The sequence below is a fragment of the Neoarius graeffei genome, chromosome 3 (genome assembly GCF_027579695.1).
Source record: "Neoarius graeffei isolate fNeoGra1 chromosome 3, fNeoGra1.pri, whole genome shotgun sequence".
In the NCBI taxonomy this organism is placed as follows: Eukaryota; Metazoa; Chordata; class Actinopteri; order Siluriformes; family Ariidae; genus Neoarius; species Neoarius graeffei.
In genome coordinates, this window is record NC_083571.1 from 29,703,759 (window position 1) to 29,722,769 (window position 19,011).

Below are 19,011 nucleotides of genomic sequence, written 5' to 3' on the forward strand. Positions count from 1 at the left end.
TTGTGTGGACGTGTAAAGACTGCGTCTGTTCGAAAGACCAAACAATCTCTATCTTATCGACATTCGGCTCCCTGAACAGCGCCGGCCTCGATCAAGGCCGTTGCTGGGACAACATTTCCCCCAGAAGGTCACTGCTGGGAGACACTCTCGCATTCTTCGCATTCCTTCCCCAATTTTCCGCGGTCGCCAATTTTCACCCCCAGTGTGACAAGCGGGTGCGTGACCAGCGCTGCTTGCATGGCTGCAGGAGCGGACGGCTGCTTGCTTGCGCTGGGTTACCTCTACCTCCTCCCCTCCTACCCCCTTTCCCCCCCTCAAGTCCCATGTTTTAAAGTGTACTTGTGTTATTGTGTGCTTGTGCGGAGGTTTTTAAATGCTCCCACACTTTACTCCTGATAGCATAGTGTGTGGGGGGGGGGGGGTGTTCTTTTTTCCTCATCTTTCCTCATGTTACTACTGTGTTTCTTTTTCTTTTATCCCTGTCTTCCTGTCCTGTTCCCCCTCTGTAAGGACAGGTTGATGGTCAATTTCACTGGTAACAGTGACAATAAAGGGTTCATTCATTCATTTAAAAGTCGAAATGGACATTTTCTGGCAAGGAGCTATATATATTTTTTTTTAATAACCATTCCCTGACTTATGCAGGTCAATACACTTCTCCCTCATGTGGTTGGTGTGTTCTCTTATCTTTCCCATGTTGATGGATGATGAAAGGAATTTGGCCTCTGTGTCACCTCATATTTGTTCCCCAGTTAATCAGGAACTCATGGATAACAGCTCGAAAGTTCCTACACACGCCAATAAACTCGACCGTGTACAATTTAAATGGGAAGCATGCTTCAGGTACATTGTGTTCACTGTCAGTTCCAGGGGGGCCAATAATGGGTGCACTTGTGATTTTCGTTGAAAATAATTTTCTTGATGAGGGATTTGTTTTTCTCTGAATAAATTTATTTCAATTAAAGGTTGGGGTCCCCCCCCCCCTTTTTTTTCAGTGTGAGATGAAGCAACTTCACCAAAAGGTAGATTTTATTTATTTTTTGCCCCCCCCCGAACTCTTTTTACTCATCTTTACAAGGGGTGCCAATAATTGTGGCAGGCACTGTATATAAATTTGTATCCACTTTTTTCGTCTCGAGTGATCCTGCTCTGCTCTTCCCTCCCCCTGTGTTCTCCCTGTGTGTTCATGCAGTGTGAACTAAAGTGTCGTTTGAAACATTTTGTTGATAAGTGAATCACAGACAAGTGACAAATTAAAGGAAAAAACAGTGGCGATGGAGGGGGGGGCATTTCTTTCCTGAATGGGTGTGGTCTGTTCCATGATGGCCCCACCCCCATACACAGTGCCCAAGGGTTCTCTGAATGGCTTGGTGTAGACGGAAATTATCTAAATCATATGCTATAGCTTTCACATTCATCATATGTGCGTTCAAGTGAATTCCATTGATTTGATTTTGGAGTGACGTGTTAGACAGCGCTCTCCGCAACTACCTCCATGACCTTTCCAGAGAATACAGTGGTGCTTGAAAGTTTGTAAACCCTTTTAGAATTTTCTATATTTCTGCATAAATATGACCGAAAACAACATCAGATTTTCACGCAAGTCCTGAAAGTAGATAAAGAGAACCCAGTTAAACAAATGAGACAAAAATATTATACTTGGTCATTTATTTATTGAGGCAAAGGATCCAATATTACATATCTGTGAGTGGCAAAAGTATGTGAACCTTTGCTTTCAGTATCTGGTGTGACCCCCCTTGTGCAGCAATAACTGCAACTAAACGTTTCCGTTAACTGTTGATCAGTCCTGCACACCGGCTTGGAGGAATTTTAGCCCATTCCGCCGTACAGAACAGCTTCAACTCTGGGATGTTGGTGGGTTTCCTCACATGAACTGCTCGCTTCAGGTCCTTCCACAACATTTCCATTGGATTGAGGTCAGGACTTTGACTTGGCCATTCCAAAACATTAACTTTATTCTTCTTTAACCATTCTTTGGTAGAACGACTTGTGTGCTTAGGGTCGTTGTCTTGCTGCATGACCCACCTTCTCTTGAGATTCAGTTCATGGACAGATGTCCTGACATTTTCCTTTAGAATTCGCTGGTATAATTCAGAATTCATTGTTCCATCAATGATGGCAAGCCGTCCAGGCCCAGATGCAGCAAAACAGGCCCAAACCATGATACTACCACCACCATGTTTCACAGATGGGATAAGGTTCTTATGCTGGAATGCAGTGTTTTCCTTTCTCCAAACATAACGCTTCTCATTTAAACCAAAAAATTCTATTTTGGTCTCATCCGTCCACAAAACATTTTTCCAATAGCCTTCTGGCTTGTCCACGTGATCTTTAGCAAACTGCAGACGAGCAGCAATGTTCTTTTTGGAGAGCAGTGGCTTTCTCCTTGCAACCCTGCCATGCACACCATTGTTGTTCAGTGTTCTCCTGATGGTGGACTCATGAACATTTAACATTAGCCAATGTGAGAGAGGCCTTCAGTTGCTTAGAAGTTACCCTGGGGTCCTTTGTGACCTCGCCGACTATTACACGCCTTGCTCTTGGAGTGATCTTTGTTGGTCGACCACTCCTGGGGAGGGTAACAATGGTATTGAATTTCCTCCATTTGTACACAATCTGTCTGACTGTGGATTGGTGGAGTCCAAACTCTTTAGAGATGGTTTTATAACCTTTTCCAGCCTGATGAGCATCAACAACGCTTTTTCTGAGGTCCTCAGAAATCTCCTTTGTTCGTGCCATGATACACTTCCACAAACATGTGTTGTGAAGATCAGACTTTGATAGATCCCTGTTCTTTAAATAAAACAGGGTGCCCACTCACACCTGATTGTCATCCCATTGATTGAAAACACCTGACTCTAATTTCACCTTCAAATTAACTGCTAATCCGAGAGGTTCACATACTTTTGCCACTCACAAATATATGTAATATTGGATCATTTTCCTCAATAACTAAATGACCAAGTATAATATTTTTGTCTCATTTGTTTAACTGGGTTCTCTTTATCTACTTTTAGGACTTGTGTGAAAATCTGATGATGTTTTAGGTCGTATTTATGGAGAAATATAGAAAATTCTGAAGGGTTCACAAACTTTATGTGCCAAGGCACATTGATTGAACACCTTGTGGTTTTTTTCCCCTTTAATTTGTCCCCCGTCTGCACAAACGGATACACGTACTGTAAATAACTTAGTCCTAGGCGTACAGAAAGCGCACAAAACATATTTATGAAGTTAAATATGTTACTGACCAATGTTTGTCGTGTGCATATAGATTGAGTGGAATATTTGGCATAGATATATGAATATATAGAAAAACAACTTCATGTGATGACATCACACAAGTGAAAACCCAACTCTGAGCGATTTAATATCCCTGTCTTGTCTTTCTCCTCCACTTTGACGTGTGTGTGTGTGTGTGTGTGTGTGTGTGTGTGTGTGTGTGTGTGTGTGTGCGCGCACATGTGGTTTGTGTGTGTGTGAATAACCATGTGTAGAAACAGCCCTGGAGTGATTTTGCAGTGGGAAAGATTGATAGTGAGATCTGGAAGGTTAGTATGAGACGAATGGCGCAGCTCTCCAGCAGCAGAATGGCTCCGAGGTACAGCGACTCTCCCTGTCAGCCACGTCAACATTTTGTGAAAATTATGCTTTTTTTTTTTTTTTCCCCGGTCAGTAGTAAGTGTGGCCAAGCGTTGGCCAATAGTATGCGATTTGCCGTGGGGTTTTAATCCTTCACACTGATGCTGAGTAAAAGAGAGGGGAAATTAATCACTGCTGTCAGCTCGCGTCAGTCAGGTTTACGATCCGACTCCACACAGCTCACGGCGAGCCCTGGCGTGGCACAATGTCTGCGTCGACACAGAAAATCATACATTTCATCCTCAATGAGACCAGATTGATGTATGATCATTCAAAAAAAAACTGTCTTGCTAATATGCACCACTACAGGACATCCAGTTGTGGTCAGAAGTTTACATACAGTGACATGAATGTCATCTTGGATATAAGTGTCATGGCAATATTTGGGCTTTCAGTAATTTCTTTGAACTGTTCTTTTACTGTGGCCGAATGACTGGACAGCATACAGCTTTAATTTTAAAAAACACAAGAATTTGGTGCACAAGTTTTAATTTTCTTTGGGCTTTCTGAAATCAACACAGAGTCAAAAATCTGCATACGCTCACTTAGATTATTAATTCAGCGGTGCCGAAACTTCCAAAATGTCTCTTATCTTGCCAAGGCCGAGGTCTCTTAACTTCCTGTTAGTGATCATGATTGACTACAGCTGGTAGCGTCTCTGTGCCTTCATAAAAAGGGTTTGTTTACAGCACTCATTGGATTGACCAACACACAGTAAAATGGGAAAGTCCAAGGAGCTCAGTGCCGATCTGAGAAAGAGGATCGCAGATGTACACAACTCTGGAATGTCTCTTGGAGCCATTTCTAAACAACTGCAAATTCCAAGATCAGTTCAAACAATTGTATCGAAGTTATTGTGAGGTGTCGTTACTTTGCCAAGCCTCTTTGCTTCAAGAAAACCCAAACTGTCACCCTCAGCTGAAAGGAAATTGGTTTGGATGGTCAGGAACAACCTGGGAACCACCATGGCACAGCCCTGCCATGATCTGGAAGCTGATGGATCACTGTCTACAGTTCAGGTCACCATGGACTAAGAGGCTGCTATCCAAGAAATAACCCCCTGCTCCAAAATTGACACCTTCAAGCTTAAAGCTGACCACACGGACAAAGAAAAAGCCTTCTAGCTGTATGGTCAGATGAGACAAAGATTGAGTTGTTTGGCCACAATGACCACCATGTACAGAGGGACACTGTACCAGCTGGTGGTGGTGGTAGGATCATCATGCTCTGGGGCTGTTTTGCTGCCAGTGGAACTGGTTCATTGCACAAAGTGGATGGAATAATGACGAAGGAGGACTACCTCAGAATTCTTCAGCATAAACCATCAGAAACTTGAACACGACTCGGGATTTGGGAGTTACAACAGGACAATAAACCCAAACATGCATCAGAGCTGGTTGTGGAGGATAAAGCAGGCCAACATTAAGCTAAAAACAAGTCCTGACTTCAACCCTATTGAAAATATATGGAGCGTGCTTATCAGTCAAGTCCATGCCAAGAAAAAAAAAATGTAATTGAACTCTACCAATTCTACCATGAAGAGTCGTGAAATATCCAACCAGAATTCTGCCAGAAGCTTGTTCATGGTAAACAAAAATGTTTGGTCAAGGTGAATCTTGCGAAGAGACATTTTACCCAAATATTAGGTGTGCTGTATGTATAATTTTGACCCTGTGTTGATTTCAGAAAACTTGTGCACCAAATTCTTGTGTTTTTTAAAATTAAAGCTGTTTGCTGTCCAGTCATTCTGCCACAGTAAAAGAACAGTTCAAAGAATTTACTGAAAGCCCAAATATTGCCATGACATTCATATCCAAGATGACCTTCATGTCACTGTATGTAAACTTCTGACCACAACTGTATGAATGAGTTTCATCAGATTAACTTTATACCGCAAGTTATATTGGTGGAACAATAAACACGACTTGTTTTGAAAATGAATCTGCGTATTCTACAGCACTGCCATCGTTATATAGTGGCATTGGTCCAACCAAAAGAACGTAGAGTAAATGGATATAGATCTATAACTAGGAACAGTATGTTCAGTCTTCAGTTATCATGCGCACTTAATAAACATTTATTTCCACGCAAATATATTTCCACAACAAATCAGCAGTGTGTACACTACTGTTCAAAAGTTTGGGGTCACACTGAAATGTCTTTATTTTTGAAAGAAAAGCACTGTTCTTTTCAATGAAGATCACTTTAAACTAATCAGAAATCCACTCTATACATTGCTAATGTGGTAAATGACTATTCTAGCTGCAAATGTCTGTTTTTTGGTGCAATATCTCCATAGGTGTATAGAGGCCCATTTCCAGCAACTCTCACTCCAGTGTTCTAATGGTACAATGTGTTTGCTCATTGCCTCAGAAGGCTAATGGATGATTAGAAAACCCTTGTACAATCATGTTAGCACAGCTGAAAACAGTTTAGCTCTTTAGAGAAGCTATAAAACTGACCTTCCTTTGAGCAGATTGAGGCCCTGTCCACACGGCAACGGATTCAGGTGAATCTGATAAAATTGTTTATCGTTTCGGCCTGGCGTCCACACGGCACCGGCGTTTTGGGTGCCCCAAAACGAGAACGGGTTCCAGAGTGGAAAAATCTGGCGACGGCGCCGTTGCGAAGTCGTCTGGATGAGTAGAACGGATTTGTTTACGATGACGTCCCAACCACATGACTAGAACAAGCAGCACTCTCGCTGTTTTGTATGAACCACTGCATTGCATTCACTTTTGTATACAGCTTTTCTTTGAAATAAACAAGTAACTGAACCATTTCTTGAATTTCTTTTTTTTTTTATTGGATAAGACTGCTTTTCAAAATGTTCACACACAATATAAAAAGTTATACAAATTATATAAAAATGCTTTTCAAAATGTTCACACAATAAGAAAATTAAGTTATATAAAACTATGCACACTAATAAAACTAATTTGTACACACAGAAGGCACGATTTCCTCGCGTAGTCGCAGCCATCTTCTTCTTGTTGTTGTGTGTTTGTTCCTGAGAGTGCTTCACGCCGGGTAGAAGAAGGGGTTTATGCGCATGCGTCCTACTTCTTCTATTGTTCTGGTGTCTCCGATGGGACCGTCTTACAGCACACGTAGAGGTGTGGCATGTGTATTGCATCATTTTCAGCGAGCGTTGTGTTGCCATATGGACCTGATATTTTACTGATCCGTTGCCCATGTGGACGCGATATTTAAAAAAAAAAAAAATCTCGTTGCCGTTGTTGTGTGGATGTAGCCTGAGTTTCTGGAGCATCACATTTGTGGGGTCGATTAAATGCTCAAAATGGCCAGAAAAATGTCTTGACTATATTTTCTATTCATTTTACAACTTATGGTGGTAAATAAAAGTGTGACTTTTCATGGAAAACACAAAATTGTCTGGGTGACCCCAAACTTTTGAACGGTAGTGTGTATATATAAATAAATGTTCTAATTCTCACGTGTGTTCTTGTATTTATTATTGTTATTTATTAGAATATAATTGGCCTGCTTTTAAACACTGAACTGAAGGCAGGTGAAAAGATCCTTGATTAAAATAGCACATTTATTTTCCTGTAACTTTATTGAGATGAATTTGGTAAATTGTAAATTATGAACATAAACGTAATTCAGTCTTTATTTCAAGATAAATACGGACCATCGTTGGTATGAAAAATGTCTAAGCCATTCTGCTGTTGAAGCTCAGCGCTGTGAAACGTCCTGATTAATGGCTTCATCGCTGCACAGCCTTTAACCTCTGACCCCAGCGATCCCAGCTTCTGCCTGCCTCTGCCTGCCACGTGACTCACATACCTTCCTCTTATTTGCTGTTTCTTTTCTGCTGCTTTTGATGTGTATTGTACTGTTTATTTTTGCTATTTTGTTGAGAAAATGTTTTCAGTGGAACCGTTTTGCAATAATCGTTGTGTTTTTAAAGTACCCCTGAAATTTATCAGAAATGGGGGGAAAGGTATTAAACAGTTTATTTGACGTATGGATTATAAACTGTGCTCAGTGGTACTTTAAAAGCAAGTTTCAGTGAGCATGCAGTGTTTTTCTTTCAACCACGGCAAGTCACACACACACACACACACACACACACACACACACACACACACGTATATATTATATATACACACAGCATGCAGGTCTCCGCAAACAGCATGTGGGCTTGAAGTCATGGCTCTCAAATCGGATCGCTTGAGGACTCGATCATCTCTCTCTCTCTGTCTCAGGATCTGCAGGCTGCTACAGTGAACCCTGACCCCAGTCTGAAGGAGTTTGAAGGAGCCACTCTCCGCTATGCTTCTCTCAAGCTTCGGTGAGTCTGGGAGTGAGTGTGTTCTTGTATCAGGGCCATCTGAACATATTTCAGAGTTTAAGTAATATTTATCAGTGTTTTCTAACTGTCCACGTTTAAAGGCAGAGGACCCCGTTTGAATGTCCGTGAGCCCGTATTCTGCTTTAGTCATCGAAGTAAACTGCTTGGCAGGTTGATGGGTGAGGGAATGACTCTAACCTGAGAACAGGAACTAACGTGTTTTGCTGACATTCCAAAACATTGAAAGGAAATAAAGTCTGATGTCCGAGCGTTAGTTCTGGGTTCAGGTTAGTCTGGTGTGGGATGCGAGCAGTCCAGCACTTACAGTCTGCTCTGACTGGAAAAGAATCACTTCTGATGTGGTAACAGAAACTCCTCTATAGCGCACCACACACTCATCATCTGGGATTACCTCACCCGCAACGGAGCCCAGCGGGGGCAACGGCTTCTTTTCAGTCAGCTTTCTTTCTTTCATTCTTTTTTTCTTTCTTTTTCTTTATATTTATTTTCTTTCTATTTACTACTTTCTTTCTATTTATTACTTTTCTTTATTTTAACTTCTTTCTTTCTTTTTTCTTTATATTTACTTCTTTCTTTCTATTTACTACTTCCTTTTTCTTTCTATTTACTGCTTTCTTTCTTTTTCTTTCTATTTACTACCTTTCTTTCTTTCTTTCTTTCTTTCTTTCTTTCTTTCTATTTTCTAACTTTCCTTTTTCTTTCTATTTTCTTTCTTTTTCTTTCTATTTTTTCTTTTTTCTTTATATTTACTTCTTTCTTTCTATTTATTACTTCCTTTTTCTTTCTATTTACTGCTTTCTTTCTTTTTCTTTTTCTTTCTATTTACTACTTTTATTTCTTTTTCTTTCTATTTTCTTTCTTTCTATTTTCTTTCTTTCTTTCTTTCTTTCTTTCTCTTTCTATTTACTACTTTCTTTTTCTTTCTATTTATTTTCTTTATTTTAACTTCTTTCTTTCTTTTTTCTTTATATTTACTTCTTTCTTTCTATTTACTACTTCCTTTTTCTTTCTATTTACTGCTTTCTTTCTTTTTCTTTCTATTTACTACCTTTCTTTCTTTCTTTCTTTCTTTCTTTCTTTCTTTCTTTCTTTCTTTCTTTCTATTTTCTAACTTTCCTTTTTCTTTCTATTTTCTTTCTTTTTCTTTCTATTTTTTCTTTTTTCTTTATATTTACTTCTTTCTTTCTATTTATTACTTCCTTTTTCTTTCTATTTACTGCTTTCTTTCTTTTTCTTTTTCTTTCTATTTACTACTTTTATTTCTTTTTCTTTCTATTTTCTTTCTTTCTATTTTCTTTCTTTCTTTCTTTCTTTCTCTTTCTATTTACTACTTTCTTTTTCTTTCTATTTATTTTCTTTATTTTAACTTCTTTCTTTCTTTTTTCTTTATATTTACTTCTTTCTTTCTATTTACTACTTCCTTTTTCTTTCTTTCTTTCTTTCTTTCTTTCTTTCTTTCTTTCTTTCTTTCTTTCTTTCTTTCTTTCTTTCTTTCTATTTACTTTTTTCTATTTCTTTCTTTCTTTCTTTCTATTTTCTATTTTCTTTCTTTCTTTCTTTCTATTTACTTTTTTCTATTTCTTTCTTTCTTTCTTTCTTTCTTTCTTTCTTTCTTTCTTTCTTTCTTTCTATTTACTTTTTTCTATTTCTTTCTTTCTTTCTTTCTTTCTTTCTATTTACTGCTTTCTTTCTTTTTCTTTCTATTTACTTCTTTCTATTTACTACTTTTTCTTTCTATTTACTACTTTTCTTTCTTTTTCTTTTTCTTTCTATTTACTACTTTTCTTTCTTTTTCTTTTTCTTTATATTTACTACCTTTCTTTCTTTCTTTCTTTCTTTCTTTCTTTCTTTCTTTCTTTCTTTCTTTCTTTCTTTCTATTTACTGCTTTCTTTCTTTTTCTTTCTATTTACTTCTTTCTATTTACTACTTTTTCTTTCTATTTACTACTTTTCTTTCTTTTTCTTTATATTTACTACCTTTCTTTCTTTCTTTCTTTCTTTCTTTCTTTCTTTCTTTCTTTCTTTCTTTCTTTCTTTCTTTCTTTCTTTCTATTTACTACTTTCTTTTTCTTTCTATTTACTTCTTTCTATTTACTACTTTTTCTTTCTATTTACTACTTTTCTTTCTTTTTCTTTATATTTACTACCTTTCTTTCTTTCTTTCTTTCTTTCTTTCTTTCTTTCTTTCTTTCTTTCTTTCTTTCTTTCTTTCTTTCTTTCTTTCTTTCTTTCTATTTACTGCTTTCTTTCTTTTTCTTTCTATTTACTTCTTTCTATTTACTACTTTTCTTTCTTTTTCTTTTTCTTTATATTTACTACCTTTCTTTCTTTCTTTCTTTCTTTCTTTCTTTCTTTCTTTCTTTCTTTCTATTTACTACTTTCTTTTTCTTTCTATTTACTTCTTTCTATTTACTACTTTTTCTTTCTATTTACTACTTTTCTTTCTTTTTCTTTTTCTTTATATTTACTACCTTTCTTTCTTTCTTTCTTTCTTTCTTTCTTTCTTTCTTTCTTTCTTTCTTTCTTTCTTTCTATTTACTGCTTTCTTTCTTTTTCTTTCTATTTACTTCTTTCTATTTACTACTTTTTCTTTCTATTTACTACTTTTCTTTCTTTTTCTTTTTCTTTATATTTACTACCTTTCTTTCTTTCTTTCTTTCTTTCTTTCTTTCTTTCTTTCTTTCTTTCTTTCTTTCTTTCTATTTACTACTTTCTTTTTCTTTCTATTTACTTCTTTCTTTCTATTTACTGCTTTCTTTCTTTCTTTCTTTCTTTCTTTCTTTCTTTCTTTCTTTCTTTCTTTCTTTCTATTTACTGCTTTCTTTCTTTTTCTTTCTATTTTCTTTTTCTGTTTATTACTTTTATTTATTTTAACTTCTTTTTCTTTCTATTTACTTCTTTCTATTTACTACTTTTCTTTCTTTTTCTTTTTCTTTATATTTACTACCTTTCTTTCTTTCTTTCTTTCTTTCTTTCTTTCTTTCTTTCTTTCTATTTACTACTTTCTTTTTCTTTCTATTTACTTCTTTCTTTCTATTTACTGCTTTCTTTCTTTCTTTCTTTCTTTCTTTCTTTCTTTCTTTCTTTCTTTCTTTTTCTTTCTATTTTCTTTCTTTCTGTTTATTACTTTTATTTATTTTAACTTCTTTTTCTTTATATTTACTTCTTTCTATTTACTACTTTTTCTTTCTATTTACTACTTTTTCTTTCTATTTACTACTTTTCTTTCTTTTTCTTTTTCTTTATATTTACTACCTTTCTTTCTTTCTTTCTTTCTTTCTTTCTTTCTTTCTTTCTTTCTTTCTTTCTATTTACTACTTTCTTTTTCTTTCTATTTACTTCTTTCTTTCTATTTACTGCTTTCTTTCTTTTTCTTTCTTTCTTTCTTTCTTTCTTTCTTTCTTTCTTTCTTTCTTTCTTTCTTTTTCTTTCTATTTTCTTTCTTTCTGTTTATTACTTTTATTTATTTTAACTTCTTTTTCTTTATATTTACTTCTTTCTATTTACTACTTTTTCTTTCTATTTACTACTTTTCTTTCTTTTTCTTTTTCTTTATATTTACTACCTTTCTTTCTTTCTTTCTTTCTTTCTTTCTTTCTTTCTTTCTTTCTTTCTTTCTTTCTTTCTTTCTTTCTATTTACTACTTTCTTTTTCTTTCTATTTACTTCTTTCTTTCTATTTACTGCTTTCTTTCTTTCTTTCTTTCTTTCTTTCTTTCTATTTACTACTTTCTTTTTCTTTCTATTTACTTCTTTCTATTTACTACTTTTTCTTTCTATTTACTACTTTTCTTTCTTTTTATTTTTCTTTATATTTACTACCTTTCTTTCTTTCTTTCTTTCTTTCTTTCTTTCTTTCTTTCTTTCTTTCTTTCTTTCTTTCTTTCTTTCTTTCTTTCTGATGTTATGGGAAAACAGCTGGACCAATCTTCATGAAACTTTCAGGATAGATGGGCATTGATCTCAAATAGAACCTCCAAAAATTTTAGGGGTCATCCAGTCAAGGTCAAGGTTTTTGTGGCTACTGCCTCATATAAAGGCAGTAGCCACTATGTCATCGTGCTGTAAGAGTGTAACAATCACGCAGTACGGTGTGCTCTGATTGGCTGAGAGCAGGAAGCAGTACGGTGTGTTCTGATTGGCTGAGAGCAGTAAGCAGTACGGTGTGTTCTGATTGGCTGAGAGCAGTAAGCAGTACGGTGTGTTCTGATTGGCTGAGAGCAGCAGAGAATCAGAACCATGTTTACTGGACAAGTATGTTTACACACAAGGTCAAACTCAAGGTCGAAGTCACCAAAAAGGTCAAAATCCTTTCTTCGTGATATCTTCCTTCATATTCATCATAAGTACTACCAGGCGAGGTTTGTTTTGCCTGGCAACACTTGTTGATTATTTTCCTTTATCAGCACCCCACAAGTGTTTTAATCCTTACACAGTACATCATCATATACAATGAATTGGACATCACTTTAAAAAAAAAAAAAGAATGGTCTCTGAGCAATTTTCTTTACGTGTAGTTTGGAAATAGTCCTCGGTGCAGAACCAGAAAAGTCCAGGACGTGGAGTTGGATCTGATCCAACTCCTCCTATAAGCTTATCGCTAGCCTTAACTGATACAACACATTAAACACACCTGTCCAACCTGAACCACTCCAACCGCCAGACTCCGGGTCAGCAGAGCTGGATCAGGTCTGACTCCTCCCCATGGACCTTCTGTTCTGCAGCAAGGTTTTAATTGACTGACTGGTTGTGCAATATAGACATGTATCATAACGCTACAGGCTCATAAATATTGTGGAAAAGAGTGTATTTCAATCGTAATTATTTTAAGTGTGTTGCATTTAAATGCCGTTTTGTCAAAGAAGTCAAGAAATGTGAACGATTTAATGAAACTTTTTTTTTTTTTTCTTTTTAATAGAAACCCAGCTCCTGTGGAGGAAGAAGATTCCAGCAGCATTAACAGTGACCCTGAAGCCAAGGTAAAACACACACCGACAAAATAACAAACCTTGGACCTACACAACAGGAGACACCAGTTAACACACAGAACAGCAAGCTCATTCAAACAGAACTCCACAAAGCTGATTGATCTGGACTTCACATACACACATCAATCCTTAAACCATCAAAGCGTGTAAAGATCCTCACTGATTTCTGTTCTGACTGGAAATCTTCTGAATCATGGGCGCAGTTCATCCTGCTGTTGATCTGATAAACGTTTTGTTTGTGTTTCTTCGTGTTCATTTCGGGGCCCCACCCCTCAGTCGAGCAGAACCAGATGGAGCTGCTGAGTAGATCTAGCTCGCCATCTGGTGGAGAGAGAAATAATTGCACAGCATGTTTCCGCTATCGGGGTGGCACCCCGTCGCTGTAATAACGATCATTTGTACTGATATTATAACAATGTCAACTTGAAGCCACTTTGAGTTAAATTAACTGTGATGTCGCTCTCGGTTGTCGACTTGCATAAATATTTGTACGGTTGTAACGTTTTGGGGAAGGCTCGTCATCCGCATAATTTCTCGACCTGTGTGTAAAGCATCACGATTTCCATAAACTCAGAGCATCCTCCTTAAATGCCTGATGAATGCAGAGGACTGATATGTTGGTGGAGGGTCAGAATAAAAACCACACGAATAACCCTCGTCCATCTCCTCATCTGCTTTTTTTTTTCTTTCTACGAACATGAATTGTGAATTATTTACCAGAGCACCATGTGCACCTACAAGCCTTGCTAACGCTTTGACAGTCCTGCAGCACATCCGTAGCGAGAGTCTGCTCAGGTTTGTTGTATTGAAATACACTCCCGTTCAAAAGTTTGGGGTCACTTTGAAATGTCCTTATTTTTGAAAGAAAAGCACTGTTCTTTTCAATGAAGATCACTTTAAACTAATCAGAAATCCACTCTATCCATTGCTAATGTGGTAAATGACTATTCTAGCTGCAAATGTCTGGTTTTTGGTGCAATATCTCCATAGGTGTATAGAGGCCCATTTCCAGCAACTCTCACTCCAGTGTTCTAATGGTACAATGTGTTTGCTCATTGCCTCAGAAGGCTAATGGATGATTAGAAAACCCTTGTACAATCATGTTAGCACAGCTGAAAACAGTTGAGCTCTTTAGAGAAGCTATAAAACTGACCTTCCTTTGAGCAGATTGAGTTTCTGGAGCATCACATTTGTGGGGTCGATTAAATGCTCAAAATGGCCAGAAAAATGTCTTGACTATATTTTCTATTCATTTTACAACTTATGGTGGTAAATAAAAGTGTGACTTTTCATGGAAAACACAAAATTGTCCGGGTAACCCCAAACTTTTGAACGATAGTGTACATTTGAATAAAAAAAAAACCCACCACACTCTAAGAAGGGATGAGCTGGATTTCTTGCACGTACCGTGTATCAGCAAGCGAATGGGAGGATTCATTTCTGTGACCTGGGTGGAGTTCAGAGTGAGAATTCCTCAAATCGTTGTGTGTGTATTTATAAGCAGCTGCTTCCCAGTGTTAGAATTATCAAAATACATTAACATAATCTATTTCGAATGAAACAGTGGCTCAAAAACCTTTATGCAGCAAATCGGTACCAACAGCACATTAATGTTCTGACCACGTGTATTATTTATTGATTACAAAGCAAGGGACTTGACGATGAGAAATAGATGTTGGATTTAGAAAATAGACGTCGAGTTTAGATCCATTTTCTTTGAACGGAGAGCTCCACCCTTAAACACATGGAAATATATTTAAATTGAAATATTTATGATGTGTTTAGAGAGTCTGGTGCCTTTTTATTTTTTGTTTGGAGTTTGTTGTTCCTTTGAGAATGTTGCACCCTTTTCCACTGACAATCAGCATCCTATTCACGTCAAATCCAAAGTATGAGTAGTGGAGACGTTGCTGCAAACGTTGGACTCGATGTTACAGAAAGAAATGTGACGTCGATGCGCTGGGTTATGGCAAAGATTTGATTCCTTTAGCTTGAGATCTACGAAGATGACGAACATGTTGGTGTCAAAGTTGGACAGATCTGTAAACCAGTATCCAATGATGGATGAATTTTATTGGAAATTTGGAATCTCTGTATGCTTCCATACCTGAGACTCGATTTGTATCATGCTTCACGTACAGGTTATGTGGATAATAGTTTCTGTGTATTACATCATCCTCTAGATGTTTGCTTATCAGATGTGATTGGGTACATTGATGTGAAGCCTCAGAATTATGTCCTCACAAATCAATGTAATTTGAACCAGCCGTCTGAAAGGAACTTTTATTCTTGCATCAGTTTTAACAGCATGTACAACGTACTCTATAGAAGTATATCAGTATAATACCACTTTTTTTTTTCTTTTTTTTTTTTTTCTTTGGAACCGGGGCAACAGAAGACTGGAAAAGTTGTGTGATATTTAAAAAAAAAAAAAAAACCTCCTAATTTGGTTAATTGGCAACAGGTCAGTAACATGATTTGGGTATAAAAAAAAAAAAGCATCCCAGAGAGGCGGAGTCTCTCAGAAGTAAAGATGGGGCGGGGTTCACCGCTCTGTGAAAAGCAGGGATGTGATTTTTCCGCGAATTCGCGGAATTCCGCTTTTTTCACCTCAAAACTTGAAAAAAAAAATGTTTCCGATTTTTCCCTCAAATCCACATTCGTATCCTATTCGTTCCGACTTTGTTTGAAAGATGGCAGCCTCGGATTTGCATCTTTATGCCTCGATCACGGAGGCTGCCATCTTTCAACTCTTTGTTTGAAGCGAGCGCATTCATTGGTTGTTACAGAGCGATGGGCCAATCATGTACCTCGTTTCATCTCATTGACGTAATTACGTCATTTACGCAATTACGTCATTGAGATGAAACGAGGTACGTGATTGGCCCATCGCTCTGTAACAACCAATGAACGTGCTTGTTAGATAGCTGTACGTAAGCTCGCTTCAAACAGAGTTGAAAGATGGCAGCCTCCGTGATCGAGCGTGAAGATGCAAATCGAGTTAAAGAAATCGACAGAATAGTGAAAAACAAGTTCCGCTGGGAATGGTTGGAGAAAGAGGTTGCTACAGACGTTGGACATGAGACTGTGAGACATTTGTTCAGCGATTTTGTTCTTTGGGGAGAGGGCAGAGGTCTCTGGCTGTCAAGTTTGGGGATACTGGGACCTCCCCTGCCCGAGCTACGAGCGTCCAAAGTCGGGCTGGAGCCCGGGATAGAAACGAAACCTAAGCAGAGCGCCGCAGCTCGCCTTGGGGCGAATTACGTCCCAAGGCGCGGGGCTAGCGGGCCCTGCCGCGCTGTTTCTTTGGGGTGTGTGTGTGTGTGAGTGAGAGAGTGTGTGTGTGTGTGTGTGAGAGTGAGTGAGTGAGTGTGTGAGTGAGAGAGTGTGTGAGTGAGAGAGTGTGTGAGTGAGAGAGTGTGCGCGCGAGTGAGAGAGTGTGCGCGCGAGTGAGAGAGTGTGCGCGCGAGTGAGAGAGTGTGCGCGCGAGTGAGAGAGTGTGCGCGCGAGTGAGAGAGTGTGCGCGCGAGTGAGTGTGCGCGCGAGTGAGAGAGTGTGCGCGCGAGTGAGAGAGTGTGCGCGCGAGTGAGAGTGTGCGCGCGCGAGTGAGAGTGTGCGCGCGCGAGTGAGAGTGTGCGCGCGCGAGTGAGAGTGTGCGCGCGCGAGTGAGAGTGTGCGCGCGCGAGTGAGAGTGTGCGCGCGCGAGCGAGAGTGTGCGCGCGCGAGCGAGAGTGTGCGCGCGCGAGCGAGAGTGTGCGCGCGCGAGCGAGAGTGTGCGCGCGCGAGCGAGAGTGTGCGCGCGCGAGCGAGAGTGTGCGCGCGCGAGCGAGAGTGTGCGCGCGCGAGCGAGAGTGTGCGCGCGCGAGCGAGAGTGTGCGCGCGCGAGCGAGAGTGTGCGCGCGCGAGCGAGAGTGTGCGCGCGAGAGTGTGCGCGCGAGAGTGTGCGCGCGAGAGCGTGCGCGCGCGAGCGAGAGAGAGCGCGAGAGAGAGTGCGCGAGCGAGAGTGCGCGCGCGCGAGCGAGAGAGTGTGTGTGCACGCGAGCGAGAGAGAGTGAGCGAGTGTGTGTGTGTGTGTGTGTGTGTCAGAGTTGCATGTTGACCATTAAATTGGCTTGAATTTGTTAATCATGACAAGTTTTTTCTTGTGTGTTTGCTTGCCATTTTAGTACAATTTTTAAGTCAGAAAACCCCAAAACCCAGGAGCTTCGGGGGGCTTCCCCCCTTGTCCCCCCACCAGGGTGCTGCCCTGGACCAGCTGGGGGCCTGCGGCCCCCAGACCCCCGGCTAAAATTTTCAGATGATTTCACCAGCCCCAAATCACATCCCTGGAAAAGCTTTGGGGCCAAACAGTGCAACAGTTTAAGAATAACGTTCCTCAATGTAAAATTGCAAAGAATTTGGGGATCACATAATTTATGGTACATGATGTCATTAAAAGATTCAGGGAATCTGGGGAAATCTCTGTATGCAAGAAACAAGGCTGAAAACTGACACTGGATGCTGGTGATCTTCAGGCCCTCAGGTGACACTGTATTCAAAGCAGACGTGTCTGTAGTGGAAATCACTGTATGGGCTCAGGAACACTTCAGAAAACCATCGTCTGTGAAAACAGTTCATTACTGCGTCCACAAATACAAGTTAAAACCAGATATAAACAATATCAAGAAACACCGCCACCTTCTCTGGGCCTGAGCTCTTTTATGATGGACTGAGGCAAAGTGGAAAATTGTTCCAGGGTCTGATGAATCAAAAGTAGAAATTCTTTTAAGAAATCATGGATACCACACTCTCCAGACTAAAGAGGAGAGGGACCATCCGGCTTATCAGTACACAATTCAAAAGCCAGCATCTGTGATGGTATGAGGGTGCATTAGTGCACCTGACATGGGTCGCTTGTACATCTGGGAAGGCATCATTAAAGGATATGGGACATGAAACATAAAAGCACGCTATATCAGTTTCTTTCCATTAAAAATATGAATTAATTGCATCAACAAATACAAAATCATCTATTAAATTCAGCAAAATCGTTATATTTGTGATGATTATATGGCATTTCTGCTCGACTTCCGATATGCATTTTTTGCAATCGGAAGAGCCGCTGTCACGTGATCATGCGTCACAAAAACTTTCGGGCACAGCACAAGCGGGTAGATGAATAGAGAAGTGGATGACAAGAAAATTGTTTTTATAGTCTTTAACGTACATTGAACATCATGGTGTATTGTGCTGCTTACGGTTGCAATAATTCCAATGGGAAATGCCCTGGAGTAAGTTTTTTTGCATTCCCCAAGGACCCGAAGCTGAGGAAAGTGTGGGCTCACCTGCGCATGCGCAGTAGGCTTGGTAGGACAACTTTACAGAACACCTGTTGAAAAAAACTTTACACCTACTGTTTCCCACAAACTGTATTCGGACCATTTCACTGAGGATTCTTTCAACATTAATACTCAGGTACTGAGCGATATTAATTCATGAAACAGGAAGCATAAGGATGAGAAAAAAACCCAGTTCAAATCGGGAAGCCGCGCACACCTGCTCCAGGCTGCACAAATGCGCTCAGCTTCCCGACCCAAACCGCCTCTCTCTCATCCTTACACTTCATGCCTCATGCTCCATGAACCAACATCGCTATTTTTTTTTTTAAAATCGGATCTGCGCGATTCAGCCGTGAAAAAGGCGGTATCCGCCGAAAGGCGCGCTGTTTGCATCCCTGCACGGAGGCCAGGGGACAGGGCAGGAATATTTTTGTTGATATGAGTGATCCGGTGTGATTTCACGACCCCCCCTGTTGAAGACCTCTGCGCTTAGCGACTGAAAGCCGAGGTAAGGATTAGTATTATAATTTTGGGTGTATCAATTATTGATTATCATAATTCTGACTCGTTTCGCCATTTTGAATGTTTTCATCTCGGACTCTGGAAGCATTGTATCTCAATCAATCTCGAAAAATATCAGCAAAAAACAAAACTAGCTTGCAACGGACTTTAGCTAGATCTATAATGAACTTTCAATGTATGAT

General features: G+C 39.2%; 1 protein-coding gene across 5 annotated transcripts in view; it reads left to right on the forward strand.

Annotated features, from left to right (window-relative positions):
- The window catches only part of apbb2b (amyloid beta (A4) precursor protein-binding, family B, member 2b), a 169,713-nt gene that overhangs the window by 115,852 nt on the left and 34,850 nt on the right, over positions 1-19,011 (forward strand). For 4 of the 5 annotated variants that reach the window (XM_060916615.1, XM_060916617.1, XM_060916616.1 and 1 more), the window contains 3 exons: positions 3,519-3,572; positions 7,896-7,981; positions 12,920-12,980. In XM_060916615.1, coding sequence (XP_060772598.1) covers positions 3,519-3,572; positions 7,896-7,981; positions 12,920-12,980 — 201 coding nt within the window. The remainder of the gene's footprint in view (positions 1-3,518; positions 3,573-7,895; positions 7,982-12,919; positions 12,981-19,011) is intronic. The other variant, XM_060916618.1, reaches the window with a different exon arrangement.